We start from the raw sequence: 18,483 nt of genomic DNA on the forward strand, positions 1-18,483 counted from the left end.
CATGTTAACTAAAATCAAAACTTTATTATTGCCTCTTGTGTTTATTTGTATCTGTTTTAATACTGTTCAAGTCATGGTTACAATAAGAACTTATATTGATTAATAGTGTAATATATGAAAAAACCGCCTAGCTAAGTTATAGATAAAATGAATTATTATAATCGACAGTATAAATCTATCCTATTAATTTAGTGAGAAGTTAATTATATGAAAAATCGGACATTTTTAAAATGGATGGGAATAATGAATTTATATTAGTTAACAAGTGACTTATCAAATATTCTTAAAACATTTATTAAAGTGTTAAATATTAAAAAAATTGTATTAAAGAATATTATTATTATCTTAACTTACACTCTTTACTAAATCAATATCAATATCTCACATAGTTCTTTTAATAAAATATTGTAAAAAAAAATTGTATAATTAAAACAAATTTTAAAAATATTTTATAAAAACACTTGTATTTAAATAACTTGTGAAAAGATAAAATCATAAAATTAAAATTAGTGTATTCAAATATATAATGAGAATTTTAAATTTATAAAGAAAATGAGAAAAAATTGATGAAGGAACTAATTTGGTGCACGACATTTAATTTCAGAGACTAATATGAGTCATTTGATGCAAAGTAAGGGACCAATTTGATACACACGTAACAATGACATAATAAATAACACGTAGACAAATAGCATTGTGACACGTGACATAACCATCCACGTCAGCATACCACGTGTCGTTGACCGACACGTCATCATACCGTTACATGTGGCCAAACCATGAAGTGACACATGTCCCCAAAAGTCCATGTCATCAAACCACGTCAGCACGTCGTTAATGGAAAGCGCGTCGTTGATGGAAAACGAGTCAGAGACCAATATGGTGCAATTTTTCCAATCTCAGAGACGTAATTGGTGCAATTGGAATCTCAGGGACAATTTTAGTGCACGACATCAATCTCAGAGACTACTATGGGGATTTAATACTATAATATAAATGTTACTTAAGACAGATACATTATGCATGATATTGACATCAAAAGCGTGCTGCTAAACTACACATAAAGATACAAACTGTGAAACCAATATTTAGATGCCTATATACAAACCCCCTATTATGGATTAATCACTACATCTTTGGACAGAATATATACAACTCCTCTTACTATGCAGATCACGGGTTACCAATATTGGCCACAAAAGGGACCAACTTTTTCTGGTCCTTTCTCCTACCTAATGCACTTCTATCCAATACCCTCCCTAGAATCAGGCGAGTATTCTGCAGAGCTAACTCTCTTGCCTCTCTTGCTGACGTCCCAGACTCGTTTGGTCCACCCTGTGTCAGTGTAGACACCGTGCCGAATGCTGATCCTATACTATACTGCAGAGGGCCGCTGCGTGCCTTGAATGAGGTCTGTGGAACAAGCAACTTTTCTTCAGTACCACCAATTCCATTCTCGAGCGAGCCAAGTTCATGCGGGTGAGCACCATTCAATGAACTGCAACTTTGTAGAAGGGCTTCAAGCACACTTAGTGCTTCCCAACACAGAGTGCTTTCCACCAATTGGGAAACAATTGCGTAGATTTGCGGACTTTGGGCTGCATCCATTGGAGTATGCTGAAGGAGAGCTTTGAGCATAAGTAGAATAACGCGTTGATACTCAACAGGTCCCCTCTCTAGTAGCCTTAACAAGTGTCCAAAGGCCAAAGTTGAATGTCTTGGAAACCATTCATTGCATAGGAGGGGCGAAACACAGGCTAGAAAATTATCTATGCTCTTGATCTCACCTCGAGAGTAAATCATAAATACGGTAGCTAGTTCATCCAAGGACTTTGCCCGGCACCAAATTGCAATATTCGCTGCAACGGAGCAAGCTTTTTGATATTGATGTTGAAGTGGGGAAGCAGAACCTATCACTGGGTCTTTGCTGAGTTGAAGGCAAAGCCATGGGAGCAATCCTATAATATGCATAAGGAGTCTTGTCTCAGCATCACCAAATATAGAATCACATGAATGCACTGTTATACGGGACAGGACATCAATAGAAACACTGTGGCTGACATTTGACGTAAGTCCCTTCAGAACAAGAGGTTGTACTCCTTCAAATGCTGGCAAATTACCCTCTTGTAGAGGTTCATAATTTTTGGATTCTATACGTTGAAATTCTGCTAAATCACTAGTATTAACATCTCTAGGCATGCTTGAGAGAAGAACATTTTCTGTAGTGTGATCACGGAATGATAGACGATCAATAACATGAGAAAAGAGCTCTAAAACCTGTCGGTAGACATGGACAAAATCCGTGTGCATCATAGCTACACACCCCCAAAATAGCTGAGGATAAAGTATGACCTTCTCTGGCTCCATATTCTCCACCATAACTTGCAATGTCATCAAAATTTCCATAATAAATCCCAGCACAGGAGGTATTGGATTCCCCAGACATCTATGTAGGCACCGGAGAAGGGACACACAAGCATCACTTGTTACGCTGGGTCTAAGTGCTCGGTAGATCTGATGTGAACGACAAGCAAGGTGTCGTGAAGTGCACTCCATAGCCCATCTAAGTGCTTCTTCTCCCCAAGTCTCACGAAGGTCTCCTTGGAAGAAGATAGCATCCACCATGCTCTGAACTAGGGCAGAAAGAAGGGCTGCACTTGGCAGCTCTGTTCTGACAACAGTAGGATCCTCATTCTCCCACATCATGCTTCCTCGCTTTGATTGTACATATTTAATCAGGCTAACAACCTGCTGCTTGTTCTCTCTATCATTATTTTCAACCTCATACTGCTCTAAATGGCGGCCTGCAATAGAATATAGCAGATTAACAAGCAAATGCTGGCAATGCTCCAGTACAATGTCTTCTGAGCTATCCATTGAAACAAAAATGACATGGAAGAGTAAAGGCAAGTATTGGCGGAAGTCTTCGTCATTTTCATATGCAATTTCAGCAAGAAGAATCAATGCTATATCTGCATGTGTAAGTGAATGCTGCTGATGACCCTGCAATGCTGATTGAAGTTCTTTTGCATTGATACCATGCCCACTCACAGGATGCAGACCATCTTCACCAGAGTTTGGTGTGTCAACAAGATAATCTCCACTATCACGTGAAAGATGACGGCTCCGCAAACTCCCTGTTGAACCTCTAACACCAATTAAGGGTCCTGACATGTTTACCAATGATGGAAGGAGCTGCCCAGATCGCGCTGCATTTACTGGAACAACATTCAATTCTGGAGGCATTGGACTTAATGGGCCTGAGACACTTCGGCCTGTCATACCTGCTGTTCTCCAGCTCAAGCTCCCACTAACATTTCTAAGTGGTCCATCAAGAGAACCTCTTACAAGCAATGGGGACATGTGTGGTTGGTTATCCATAACCGATGTAATTTGGGCTACAGCAGGACCTTGCGAGAATTCTAACACAAAATTTGCACTGGCATCACCCTTAGTTGATGTTTGCCCAACTGGCTCAATGCTATCCTCCAGTAATCGCTGAGACAACTGGAAAACCAGGTGATCTATGGTGCGTTGAGGGCATATTCGTGCTAAATACAGACTAACCCGTTTTGCGACACTGAAATATGTCGCAAATGCACCACTTATTTCAGTTGATGCATTTGAATCACAGTCTTCAATACCTTTTGTGATCAAGAAGTCTAAAACAGGACTAATATTCTTATTTTTGCTAGCAATTGTACTCCAAAGTTTTTCAATTTCATCAGGGAATTGGTCTCCATGCCGCCATGTTACGTAGTATAAACTTTTCAATAACCTTTCACTCCAGCCTTCCTTGAGTTTCCAGAAGTTAAGGTTCTCAATCCATGGAGCCATGCATGTTAAAACCTGATGCTGAGCAATTATATCAACAGCATCCAATTGCCTCTGCATAATCTCTTCACACAGAAGTTGACTCAGTTCAGGATGATCTTTGGCAAGCTTACAGGAAAGCTTGTACTGGAATTGTTGGTAGGAATCTGGAAGATTACCCACTACAGCAGCTCGATAACTTCCCGAGCCCTCGATGCCATCCTCGGCCCATTCACGAATAGAAAGTGTCTCAAGCATCTGAAGGGCATCATCACGGATTTGTCTAGATGGGTCCACCACCTTGTAAAGGATCAAACTTAGGAGTCTCTGTATTTCACAGTTTGGTATCTCTTGACGCATGTACACCTCAGCTAGTACACTAAAGTACCCGTCAGCTACTGAAGAGTTAGAGTAGTAGCACTGCAAGAGATAATGAATTTCTATAAGCTTAAATGTCAATGGGAAGCAAGATAGATCTGCATAAAATTACTTGACTGAACAAGCTTGGAAATACAGGAAATCAGAATGACAATTAGATCATGCAAAAATATAAGAACAGAATTGCATAGAGAATAAAATAATCCCTACAAGGTCATGCTATTTGAATCTAAGTACAGAGCTTTCTGAATATCTCTCATTGGCTACATATAATCCATTAATCCAACATGCAGGGAGAGCAAATGAAAGAATCATAAACAGGGAGGCACATATAAATACAGAACCCACTGTCAAGAACAGAGACAACCAGAAGATACTGCAATGTCGTATGTTTAAATGATTTATGGTAAGGTGACCAAAATTTATGTTGCTTAGGATGAAGTGATCTGGATAGTCTTTTGAAAAGAAATACGGTTTGAAAGAGTTGGACACACTTTAAACCCTTGCTTGCTTTCTGCACGATACATGAACAATGCTCGTTCAGATTCAATGCACAATAATGTGAGAAAATATTACCTGATCAATGCACGACGGAAATAGGTCCAAATTTGTGAGCAGAAGATTCTTCAGAGCTAATTTAGCTAACGAAACACGATGATGGCCACCTCTAAGCCTATCACGACCAGCATTTCCTCGACCACCTTCCACTTGATACTTGGTATATGATGGAGTTCTTGGATCAGCAGGTGAAAATCCAAATGGAGCCCTTGCAGTAGGCTCCATAAAGAAAGCATTAATCCAAGATATGACACGGCCACTCATTTTCCTTGCATTGTCATCAAAGCATGGCCCATATAAAAGTGATGCTATTGCATTCAAGGACGCCCACTGGATTGCCTCAATTTGTTCATTCAATTCTTTGTCAAATGATATTTTATCCACAGAATCTTTTGATCTTGCATGTTGAGAAGACTTGTAACGATCGACCTCACGTCGATAGTCATTGACACCTTCCTGACCCCATGCACTTCCTGTGTCATCGGACCATGAGAGGAGAAGATCAAACAGACGCTTTCTAGTTCTAACATCAAATTTTTCTGATTTTGAATCAACGAATTCGGGGGCCAAGGATCTTAGAACACAGGCAAGAGCATAGCGGAAGGGTTGTATTTCCTGAAAATTTTCCGGGGGAGATGTTGATATTAGTCTGGTTGTCTCTTCAATGAACCTAAGATAATGGAGGCGGAACACAGGCTTGCGGGCTAGCATGCCAGGCCATATATTTTCTGCAACTGTGCGATATATATTGGCAATGTGGACACGAAGTTCTTCTCGGCGAACCTTTTGACTCTGCATTCATGAAATATAACTCGTAATCGCGAACTTATGATTCGAAAATTAGAAATCGAGCAACCAAATTAATATTTAACCAAAATAAAAAAAAATGAAAACTCCCATATCGTCTTTGTTTAAATATGGAGTATTATCAATAAAATTGTTTGAATTGTAGGAATGGTTAAGATATGAGAATTCAAAATTCTTAAAATGATATTAAATTTCTTGTATTATCATATTATCCTTGTCATTTATAATTCATTAATACTACTATAAATAATGGTTCATAGAACTAAATCTACACTTTTTTGGGGAATTTACCTTCCATTTTGGTTTTCCTTCTGTCTCAGAAGAAATCTCATCCATAAAAGTTGCAAGTTCACCAAACATGATTTCACATGCCTCTAGGTGTGAGCGGCCAAGAGCCATGGTGGCTGCTTGCTATATCAAAAACATCATCACCAATAAAAAGTGGTAAGCAAACAAATGACAGTAGAAAATTTAGAGCAAATAAATTCAAGGCATCATATTTATGAAGATATTAGAATTATTGGGTTATTCTTATTCTTCTTATTTTTAAATATAAAGAACATAAAATAAATTGAATATAGGTTTAAGGTTGTATTACATTACTTTATCAATTATATTTTCAGACACCTTTATAGCTGGAAGCTGGCTTTATCTATTTTCCTTCTTAACAGAAAGTCTCAGCTTTTCATGTACTCATTTGGACAAAAAATAAGTACAAAATCCTGAACAAACGGTAATTATGCACGGAATGGAACTCTTCATCTTTATCAACATTCCTTTTGTAAAGAACTTAAGAGAGCTTTCGGTAGTTTGACAGAATATACTTACACATTGAGCATCAGATCCGGATTTTAGAGAAGGGAAAATAAGATGGTAAAGATCTTTGGTTGCTCCAATTCCGCCTGATTCTCGAGCTGATGGTGGGCATGAACAGACAAACATTGCATACATAAGCCACTGATCCAGTTTATTATCAACATCTTGTGACTGATGAGCTTTTCCACCCAGCTCAACAGGTGTGATATGGGTAAGACGCTGCATAACTTCTAGCCTGCCCAGAGTTAGTTGGTACTACAAAGCTTTAGCTAGGACTCAGAAACACAGATTAAAGGCAACATGCAATACTTGTGAGTAAAACTCACTTTTTATTCTGAATTACAATCATGCATGAATGCAGAGTTTAAAGAAGATAAAGAGATGCTGGTTATGAAATTAGTGGCAAAAATAAATATTTGTCCAAGTTAGCCTCAAAAACTCAGTACCAAGATCAATTAAATATATAGAAGGAACAATTTAATATTATATTATGTCAAAATCCAATTTCCGTATCATGTTTATTATAGCTCGTGAAAGCAAACCAAAATGGGAAGAAACACGAAGCAAAACATTTAACAGGGGAAAAAACACAAAGAAACAGACAGTTTAGCCTTCTCAGTTCTCTGTTTTGTGAAGAAAACAAGTGAAAACAGGAAATAAAAACAGAAAACACGGTTTTATTATTTTCATTGCATTCACCTTAAAAGTTTTAAGTTTTAAGTATATTGGGTGCATCATATAGGATAATGGAGACATTGAACAGGATGTAAATCATAGGATCCAAGCAGGTTGGTCAAAATGGTGAAGTGTGACTGGTTTTATATGTGACAAAAAAATGCCTTTAAAACTTAAAGGTAAATTCTATCGCACTGCTATCAGACCGGCTATGCTTTATGGTACAGAGTGTTGGGCAGCCAAAAGGGAGCACAAAGAAAAGTTAAGTGTGGTAGAGACGAAGATATTGAGATGGATGAGTGGTCAGACGCGATTGTATAGAATAAGAAATGAAGATATAAGAGAGAGAGTTGGAGTAGCACCTATTGTGGAAAAGATGATAAAATCGCATCTCAGGTGGTTTGGACATGTGAGAAGAAGACTGAAAGAGCACCCAATGAGGGTGGATGAGATGGAAGATGGACAAGGGGTGAAAGGCAGAGGAAGACCATCTATGAGGTGGTCAAACGAGATTTACATGTAAACAGTCTCTCTGTAGACATGATACATGATAGAGCTCAATGGCGTCATTTGATCCATGTAGCCGATTCCACCTAGTGGGACAAGGCTTTGTTGTTGTTGTATTCACCTTAAAAGAAAATCTTGATAACAGAACAAACTGAAAATGAAACTATCCAATACCTAAGGAAAGTGGGGAACCACACCCTAAAGCTATCTATTAAGGGGAATAACCGCTCTCTTTAAATACAACATCAAACACTCGATGCTACTCAATATGGTACTTTTGGTACACCCGATATCTTCATAACCCCTCGGCTTTCGGCTATTAGTATTCTGTATTCACATTAATCCAGCCTATAGGTACCCCTTTCCGTATCGCCGACAAACCTAGCTCTGATAAAATCGTTAAGTACCTAAGGAAAGTGGGGAACCACACCTTAAAAGTTACACTCTTTAAATATAACATCAACCATCCATACTACTCAGTGCGAGACTTTCAGCACCCAAAATACCCAAGTACCTAACAGGAACACAAACCAAGCACCTTAGTTTACTTTCTATGTATCAGTGTATGTATAAGAAGCGACACTTACATAGACACTTGACAACACCACCAACACTAACAAGGAGACGCCCCACATTTTTACACGGGAAGACATGGACACAGCATATGTATATACAAAAGATTCAAGATATATATATATATATTTAAACATTACGAGACTTGTCCTCTTCCACTATTAAAGCTCATTATTTTCCTTTAAAATAGCACTGGTGGTACATACTTTGGACTTATATGAAGAGATAACCGCATAACAGAAAATAAATGTATACTTACTTTGCATCCTGAACAGAGCTCGGACAAAGCTCGGCAGCATATTTGACTAGTTCACTTAGACAGCGAGCCCACCTGTTCTTGTCAGGGCTCTCAAATATTATAGATTGAAGCGTCATATCAGGAGGTATGGCATCAGATTCTCGTTTCAAATCAAAAGGCCTCCCCGAGTCCCAATAACAGTTCTGAACAATCTCATCCTGCAATTACTGAAGATTTTAAACTTTTAAGGGGAAAATAAAAGCTTAATCTAACATGATTGAACATTTAAAGAAAAAAAAAAAAAACTCAATAACCAAAAGACTGCCCCAAAAGTAAAAAAAATAACATTGACGAATTCGTATCCTAAGATACAAAATAAAGGCAAATGCGTACCCCATGTTCTTCCAGAACATCAATTATAAATATTGGTTCAGCTTCATATTTTATAATATGATTTGGTTGCTCTTGTATCCTCAGATCACGAATATCATTTCTCAGTGCACGAACACAACGCAACAATTCCAATGCCGTGTGTCTAATTTGACTATCAACAGAACTAAGGAATATGAGGCCAACTGCGTCAATTTCTGAAGCACGAAATTCAATTGCTTCACCTGATTGTTGGAAAGAAGGTTTTCCAAATCTCTCAGTTTCATGTCCCAAAGATTTTTCCTCTGCATCGAGTTGCATCCTATCATCTATTAGACAAGACCTCCAAAAACGCATTAGTTCCAACAGGCGCCCTAATGAAGTTTGGATGAGAAGAGGGAATTCATCAGGAAGTCGTAATATGAAGTTGGCCATCCCCTTCATTACTGCAAAACGACGTTGCGGTAGGTATTTCACAATACGGTTTAGTACTTGCACTGCTTCCTCACGTACACCGGGGTCAATACTTATGCCATGTTGTGGTATTATTTCAGTAATTTTATCACTTCGCCCAACTTCTTCAATTAGATATGGGATGCACTTTAGCACAGACCGGAACAAATAACCTTGTGACTTTTCCTTGGTTACAGCATCTATAAAATAGTATTTGTCAACAGTGTGTCATGATGCACAAGAGATTCACCAGAAAAGCAAATAAAGAATTTTCTAAACTGATAAATAATAAACTAACTATAAGGGATCAAAGGAACACAAATCTTGAATCCTGTGAATGTAGGTCATACCTTCATTATTTTTATACAAGAAAGAAATTTAAAAAAAAGGTTTCACTTCTAGTACATATGTCTGTAAGACCAATTAAGCATAATTTTAAAATTATCAGATTATTATTAAAGGAAGTCAAGCATACTTTGTGATCGAAGTGATACCATTACTAAATAATTCAATAATTGAAGAACCATGCTTTCGACAATGTAACTTGAGCTTTAATTCAACTATCCTATTGCTCTCACTATTTACAATATAAGTTCTCTTTGCAGTTGCATATCATAGAAGTTAGCAATTACCTATAGTGGTCCTTGATGATGTCAAAAGTGCCTGACTATAGGTTCTATGACATGTCCTCAATATTGCCTCAATTGCAGCTTTCACTTTTGGAATGTAATGACCAATATCATGACCTGCTCATTCATCCAGAGTGTTAACATTTACTGCAGGAAACAAGTGTATTTTATTTCAACCAAATATAACCATGTAGAATTATTCTAGGTGCAGCACCGCTCCTACCTTTAAAAATGTCCAAGCCAAAATGCTGACTTGAAGGCAACATCACAATAGCAAGCAAGGCACGAAGACCAATAACCTTTGCTTCACTAGAGCTATCTTGCTTTAACAATTCCAGTATCATATGGTTCATGGCAAAATCAAGGTTGTGTTCAGCAATAGTTACACAAAATTCAACAAGTTTATCATGTTGGACATCTTGTGTAAGCAATCCCTTCCTTAGAACCGTTAAGAGTTGTGAAGTTACACTGTCAAGGTAATCCCATATACGATTTGGAGCCTGATTAAATGCATGGACACTTAAGTAAAATCTTAAAACTCGATGGAGACAATCCAAAGCCATGAATCGATGATTTTTATCCTGTATGATCCAACCAGGGAATCGAACTGTCATATAACTAAAAAACCATAATGGAAAGAGATGATAAAGTAACTACAAACTCCAGTGAGTTACCCAATTATACAAACTGAGGACCAATCACACTAACATCACCAATTCAAAGTTACCGGTTCAACCCAAAAGCTGATACTGCTAGGGGAAGGCCTACAAATGATTCTAGTTAAAAGTAAAAACAGCTTGTATTTCAGTATTTATGTTTCCTATGGCATATAATAATAGTTGTTAAAACTGTATGTGATTAGTCAAAAAAATAGAGAAAGGAAATACATATATCCAATAATTCTAAATGAATTTAAGCAAATATTTTATTATGGGTGATTGAACTTCTCCTTTGAAAAAATATAAGTAATAACTGTGCGAAAACATAAGCATTCTTCCATCCACATATCATAAGATAAACTCAGCACAGTTATGATTCAATTATAAACAGAGCCTACACAATTTGAACTTACCCTGAGAAGTTTGTAGAGTTGCTCCATGTGAGGACTTAAGTTGTTGTTAAATATTAGAGGATCACCAAGACACAGAAGAAGAGTGACCAATGGGTACCCAACCTACATGACAACATAAGATATAAATGGTTAGCATTTTAAGGCGAGGGAAAAATAACAAAAATTGTAGAAGAACCACTTACTGCAATGTGCTTGCTCTGTTTATCCATCCAATGCACAAGCATAACTCTTATACGTCCAACAGCTTCATACCAAAACGTAAGCGCTGGCTCCACACCAGAAGGTGGCCACTGGCTTTTTCCACCATCTGCAAGAGGCGCAAGGATATTTGAAAGCATATTGCATAGAGCATGGTAAAGCTCACTTTTTCGTTTGTGAGGAGCACGGTTTAAAGGGTTTGCTTTAGCCACAAATGAAGCAGATGCATTCAATGCACCCTCAGTTTTCACCTGAGAAGAACATCATAATTATAACAATAACATATCATGCAATACCTTGCAGGAAAAAAAAAAACTAATTCTGAAACATACCCCAAGCTTCAGGTATCGCATGCCATTAATGATACTGAGGGTTTCACTTCTTGCTGCACTGGTGTCAATTCGACGGGTATTAAGTTCCATGAAAAAACGCTCAGTAACAGAACTAAATCTGAAACAGAAAGACAGGAAAAACCATTAACTCTAACAGGACATTTCACAGTCTAGACACAAGGCAAAGTGCACACTAATGGTTTAACTTCTCATTATTAACCTGACACATCTAATGGTGATTAATATATAGCTCCAGAAAAGAAAACCCTCAAACATTAAATCTAAGAGACACATGCAGAAAAATTAGTAACCATGAAAAATTACAAAGCTTTATTTTTCAGGGTTAAAACATGAAAGTTACATCTGAAATGGAGAACTGACATAAGTTCTTTCTAATTAGTCAATAATCATTTTTTAAAAATAAAATAAAATAAAATACACACACACACACAACTCACAAAGGTCCTTTTCTTTAGTCCCTGCCCTGCTGGAACTAAGCAGACAAATGATGGCAGGTAGTAAAAGAATAATACAAATCCAAATACAAAATGAGGGGGAGTATGAAAGACCTAGTTAGAAGTATACCCTCAAAAGAAAGTAGGAAAGTAAACTCATAAGCATCCAAAGTCATTTTCCTAACAAGATGAGCTAGCTCTAGGATGAGAACTAAAACATGCACCATCAGATGGGGATTCAAGTCTCAACAGAACATCTAAGTGTACCAGTAACCTTATTGCTTTTATCAGAATATATAATACCATTGCTTAAACCACAAATGCTATAGATTCATCAACTAAGAAGTCACAGAAACCCACAAAGATGAGAACAGTGACATAGGATACAAAGTTCACCAAGTGTAGATGCTACAATTTACTCAAGATTGAATTCCTTCCTAAAACCAGTAGTTTATGTTTATCAAGAATCAAAACCTACAAAGCAAAGACATGGCAACCTAAGTGTGTGTCTTTGTGCTCAACATACACCAAACACAGGTACATAGCTTAAGATGTGCACACCACTTGTCAAGCACACATCTATACATGTCCAACAATAACTTAATCTTGTCCTACAACATCAAATCAGCCACACGGATTAGACAACACCGAAATACTCTACCAAATATCTATCGTTATCTAAAACATTAACATCTAAATCTCTATTAATAGTTCCACCACCAACTTATGGTTTTTCCAGGTTTAGCTCTGCCTCTAGCTATTGAATTATGCCTTCATCTGCTCCACTCTCCTTATAGCCTCTTCAGGTTTCCAAACCACCAAAGATAAGCTTCTACCATCATCTACGAAATAAGCACTACGAGTAACTCTTTAACTTAATAATTTTTAAACATTTCTTAAAACAATCTTTCTTGATGGTCAGACATTTCTTATCATGCTGAGCATGTTTCAACAGTAGTTCAGCAATAAATCAGATACCTGATGCGGGATAAAGCACCTAAGAATTGAGCAACTAAGTCCAGAAGAAGCCCCCTTAAATCAACCAACGATGGATATTCAACCTGGCTAACAACCCTGCAATAAGAGATTATTAAGTTCAAACCAAATCTCCATATCAGAATATAAAAGAATAATCATAAATATTTATATTGTGCTTCTGGTATAACATAGTCAAGTCCAAATGAGGACAATAATACTTTCAATTTATCTTCTGTCCCTTGGGTTAATCAAAATATTAAATTGAAAACAACTACAATCTTGACTAGTGGAGTATCTTAAAAATCAAATGGGAGGACATAGTTGCTTGAGTATTACATAATGACAGAAACTTAGTATCAGATGAACAAGAAATCAAAACATCCCTGTTTGTATTACTCATCAAGAGAATAAAAGTAGCCAGGTATTAAAGAGACCCAGCTGCTCTCCCATGTTCCAATTATAATTCTGAGATATCCCGGTCAATGTCCCTCCCCTTCCCTATATAACAATCCACCTTCCCTCCAAATGAACATTCTCTCTCCTGTCAATTACAAAACTCATCCCAACCTATACACTTAATTACAATTAAGTCCCCTTTGACACCAGTCCACTTTCTACTCTTCCTAATAGGTGCATAACAGTAAAATACTCTCATATTGGACAAAATTACTTGGAATGTAAATTACTAACAATACTAATATTTGGGGTCCTATCACATAACTATTACATACTTACAGACTCCACGAGGATATTATGCCTATATAATGTTATTACTCTGGGTCTAACTATGTTTAACCTTTCTTTTTTTTTTTTGGAAATAGAAGATATTAAGATGAAGAGCTCTCCATACGAGAGCAAAAACACGACAACGTTTACGGTTTTACCCAATATGTAGACTAAGCATATATCCCTACCCCAAGAAAAATTGCTTGTCTGAAAAATATCATTGAAGATAAAGGAATTAGACTCCAACCAAATTCTCCAAACAATGGCATGTTGTTAGCAAGCTATAATTGAAATTCTATCATTTAAAGTTCTTTCCTTCTTTAGTTATGTTGTAGCATGTGAAAAGGCTCCTATTACTATCATCTATCAACTACAGTGTTACCTGTCCGCATTTATCAGCCAGTCAAAAGCAAAACTTTCAAGACCAGACCACAGCTTCTCTGTAGTGAAGAATAAGTGAGGGCTATAATAAGGCCAATACTCGTCGAACAACAAATGCACATAGCATGAAACAAAAATAACACAACAGGCCAACGGTATTGTTAAAAATGAACAAACCAGTAAGCCCTTCTTGCGGACAACACTCCACGAAGCGAATGCACGCTGAGCAAAATATGCATTCAACCGCAAGCTGAATTTAAACCAAAAAAAATGCATTAATTAAATCTTAGAATCAATCGGCAGAGGTTTTCTAAACGAAACAAAGAACTCAGAAGCCAAAATAGGAATTTCACCAATTTTAATTCATGAAATATATATATATATAACCTACCTACATTTCTAGGTAGAATATTGCGATAAACACATAAAGCCTAGTTTCCGAACAAACCCAATTTAAAAACCTCTTCCAGGGTATGCATTCATGCATCTGAACACGGAGCCAAAAGAGAACTAAAGAGCAAGTAACAAACAGATAAGAGTAACAAACCTTTCTTTGGAATGTAGATGCATCATTCGTACCCTTTGGAGATTCACTACAATAACAAAAAAAAAAGAAAAAGAAAAGCAATTTTCTTTTACTAGAGTTATTTCAGGAAAACAAAGTAGAACCATAGTGCAGAGACACTAAAACAAACCCCTCTCTCCATCTCAAAAGAGCTTCCAATAGAGGCATCGGGGTGTGGCGCGCAACCATGGCGAGTGAATCGAGGACTTGCTCATAGGCGGGATCAGATGGTCGCAGGTACTGCCCATCCTACGGTAGACCCGCAAAAAATAAATAAATAAAAACGAGATGCTTAGGTCAATTCGAAGATGGTGAGGATCTTAAAAGACTTACCTGGGCTTGGGCGGTTTCAATACGACGTCGTGCGAGAGGGAGGAAGCGCTGGAGAAGAGCATCAACGATTAACTTGGCAGCACTCCCTGCCTTCATTGCCTTCGCCTCTTTTCAATTTTTCCTCTTTTCTTTTCAAATAATAACCATCCGCCCTTGTTTCTTGTGTAGGAGATAGATAGAATAAAAGAGAGAAAATAAAACCCCGAATTGTGGCAAAAGCGTAATATTGAAATAATGAGAAGGAAGAAGAGGATCTGAGGGATTGAAGAAGCGAAGAGTGGACTACCGACGACGAGGATCGCGGTGGGGCTATGCCCAAAGTGACCAGCTTTTTAATAATGAAGCTGTTTTTCCGTCAATGCCACGCTTTTTCTATTGGTGCCACGTAAGAACTGAGGATTTTTTTTTTTCAAAAGAAAATAATGGTCCAAAAACAAATTAAAGCTATATATTATTTAGTACTACGTAAGTGCCCCATGGAAAATAAAGTTTTATACATATACATAATTAAACCGTGGACATTTTATACGATATAATATTTTCATTTTTATCTAAAGATTTTAGATTCGAATCTCACTCCTAATTTTCAAAAAAAAAAAAATATAGATATTTTATGATAAAAGTGCCTCTGTTAAATAATAAGCAGGATATATTGTAATAATATAGTAGACGACAGAAAATTTGTGACTATTATATATTGTCAACAAAATTTTAGAATTATACATGGTCACCGAGGTTTTTAATATAATAGACGACGGAAAATTTGTAACTATTATATATTCTCAACAAAATTTTAGAATTATACATGGTCACCGAGGTTTTTAAATACTTCTCTATAAACAACATTAATGGTTGTAGCTTTTGTCTTGAATGAATTATTCTCAATTAATACCCTTAAACTGAATTTTGATTTTATTCTTCACAGAGCAATATATAGTTGACCGTGGGCAAAAACAAGTTTCGACAAGTACAATCCCACAGCTGTTAAAGTTTGACCCTGAGACTTGTTAATAGTCATAGAAAATAAAACAACTAATGGAAATTATCTCCTTTGAAACATAAAAGGAATAGTAGCATGATTGGGTATCATGTTCATCCGTGATATCAAAACCATTCGATCTGTTTTATTTCCTGTTAATGTGATGCATTCAATAACATGATTACCTAATCTATGTACATGTAATATTGTGCCATTGCCTAACCCATTTGATTGATCAATGTTTCGCAGTAACATTACTAGTACACCTTCTTTAAGAGTCAACAGGTGAGACGGCAAGTCTGAACAATTGATAGCATTGAGAACATTTGGAGTAATTGTACCTAATTCAGATTCCATGTTACCTTCCTCTACGCACAATGAATCAGAGCTAAGGTAGGTCTTCTCCTCTCCAATTATAGATTTCATTATGTGCTTGTTAACATCGTTGACAATCTCAAGTGTAGGGGCAAGTATTGTTCTGTCTCTAAAGTATGACCCATTGTTTAAATTTAGAAACAAATTTGGATACACAAAATTAACTAAAGAATTGAAACCATCTTCATTGTCATGAATAAGGATGTCTTTAGGTATGTTAACTTCGCTTTACATACCAGCTTGGCTAACGAAGTACGTTGCTTGATACAACACACAATCTTCATTTAGATCAAGTGGTATCTTAAACTTTGAATGAGTCGTACGGCCATTGGGGAGTAATAAGGATGCAATCCCACTGGATGTCACATTTAGAACAATTTCACCTCAACTCCGTATAGCAGCTGACAGTGTCATGTAGAGGTACGTCTTTCTAGTACCACCATATCCATATACAAAAAAAAGCCTCCAACATCATCATTTACAGCACTAATCACCTTATCAAATGCTTCACGCTGCTCCAAATTCATGGTGTGTAAGTTATTCTCCAACTCTTCCTTCAGCAGGGATAAATCAAAGTTCACCTCATCCATTATTAGAGGATCATCTATGCCCTCTAGAGCATCAATAGTTGGGAGAAGCATCTGATCATACTCCTTAAGTGATCTACCATTAACTTGTAATTTGTCCTCAATCTTGAAAAGAGTTAGATTAAGAATTTGCTCTTCAAAAAGTTGTAACTCTACATTACAACTATTGTTAGTGTGGTGTTATATATATACATAATAATAGAATATAATTAAAGATACAACCTTCGCAATGCATAACCTTCCTATGAAAATAAAGGATGTCTTCAGATAATACATGATAACACTATTCTCAAACCTTTGTAGGACTCGAGATGTTGTTTAATAGTAACAAAACAACAAATAGATCTCGAATGTATCTTGCAGAAGTCCACGTGTTAAAAATCACACATACCTGCATATCAATATCAGCAAAATCGCCTTCCGTCAAAGAAACTTTTCTCGAACCACTCCATAACCATGCGTCCTCGGCGACACTGCTGCTCGCTTCCATTTTTTCCAATTACAACCAATCTGCCTGTGAAGTTCACAACAAACAAACAAACTTGAAAAAACAATAATTACACTGATGATTTTGAGTACTTCATCTTCTCATACAAACAGACAATGTGTTTCATCTCATTTCACAAATTGTCGTCGCCTAGGTATCATTACTAGATCCTTATCTTTTTTATTGTAACAACACCCTTTTTTTTTTGGTCTTGGGCTAAGCCCAAAACCCTACCCGAACCCATAACCCAACCCATCCAAACCCCAATCTGATCTTCTCTCTCAAAGCGTCGAATTCTAGCACCAAGAGACAAGCTCCCATGGCCTCCACGACATGATCATGTTTAATTCCACTTTCCGGTTCATCCTCCGCTTTGGAATCAAGGCGTGATTTGGTTCATAAGATCTACATAAGGTCTCTTTGTTGGCATCACCTTGGCAAGAAGCTCCGCCTCAGGGGTTGAGTCACCGCTTGAGTCCACAGTTCTCCTCGCCCCAAAGCTTGTTCGTCTTGGGTTAAGTACTGAAATCGTCCCTAAGGTCTGGGGTGAAAATCAAAATCGTCCCCGACCTTTTTTTGTTATTAAAATCATCCTCAACGTTACAAAACGTTATAAAATCGTCCTTTTCCACTTCAATTTTATTTTTTTTACCATATTACCCTTCATTATTAATAAAAAATAATTAAAAATAATATTAAAAAATTAAAACCCCCTCCCCTCCCACCCCACAACCCTCCCCCTCCGCCCTCCCCCCTCCCTCATTCACTCCTGCCTACCCCCTCTGCCCACTCCCTCACCCCCCCACCCCTCAACCCTCACCCCTCACCCCTCCCGTAACATCCCTCACCCATCACCCCACTCCCGTAACCCCTTCCCCCATAACCCACCACCACCCCACCTCAGAGCCACCACCCCAAAAATCATAACTCAAAAAATCATAACTGAAAAAATCAGAATAATCAAAACTCTAGCAACAATAATCAACAAATTCAGCAACAACAATAATCAAAACTTAGCAAAATTCAGCAATAATCAAAACTCAGCAACAATTCACAAAAAATTCAGAAATTCTACAACAAAAAGAACAGTGACAGAAGAAGAAGAAGAAAAGAAGAACAGTGGCAGATCACAGGCGGCTTGGTCGCCGTCCCTAGAGGCCGTCGCGTCAGGCGCATGAGTGGCCACCGTCGCTGTAGAG

The 18,483-nt window shown here is 37.3% G+C and overlaps 1 protein-coding gene across 1 annotated transcript; it reads right to left on the reverse strand.

Moving 5' to 3' along the window:
* Positions 1 to 974: 974 nt before the first annotated feature.
* Positions 975 to 15,201, reverse strand: LOC107622395 (ARM repeat superfamily protein). The gene is made up of 17 exons (XM_016324270.3): positions 14,857 to 15,201; positions 14,654 to 14,772; positions 14,506 to 14,551; positions 14,136 to 14,208; positions 13,960 to 14,017; positions 12,852 to 12,947; positions 11,419 to 11,536; positions 11,071 to 11,337; positions 10,889 to 10,990; positions 10,040 to 10,397; positions 9,820 to 9,933; positions 8,759 to 9,387; positions 8,387 to 8,583; positions 6,385 to 6,607; positions 5,848 to 5,967; positions 4,768 to 5,541; positions 975 to 4,233 (listed from the first exon to the last, which is right to left on the reverse strand). The coding sequence occupies exons 1-17, from the start codon at positions 14,950 to 14,952 to the stop codon at positions 1,174 to 1,176; spliced, it is 6,450 nt and encodes a 2,149-aa protein (XP_016179756.1). The 5' UTR covers positions 14,953 to 15,201; the 3' UTR covers positions 975 to 1,173.
* Positions 15,202 to 18,483: the final 3,282 nt, after the last annotated feature.

The sequence above is a fragment of the Arachis ipaensis genome, chromosome B10, assembly GCF_059453495.1.
Source record: "Arachis ipaensis isolate K30076 ecotype BB chromosome B10, ASM5945349v1, whole genome shotgun sequence".
NCBI lineage: Eukaryota > Viridiplantae > Streptophyta > Magnoliopsida > Fabales > Fabaceae > Arachis > Arachis ipaensis.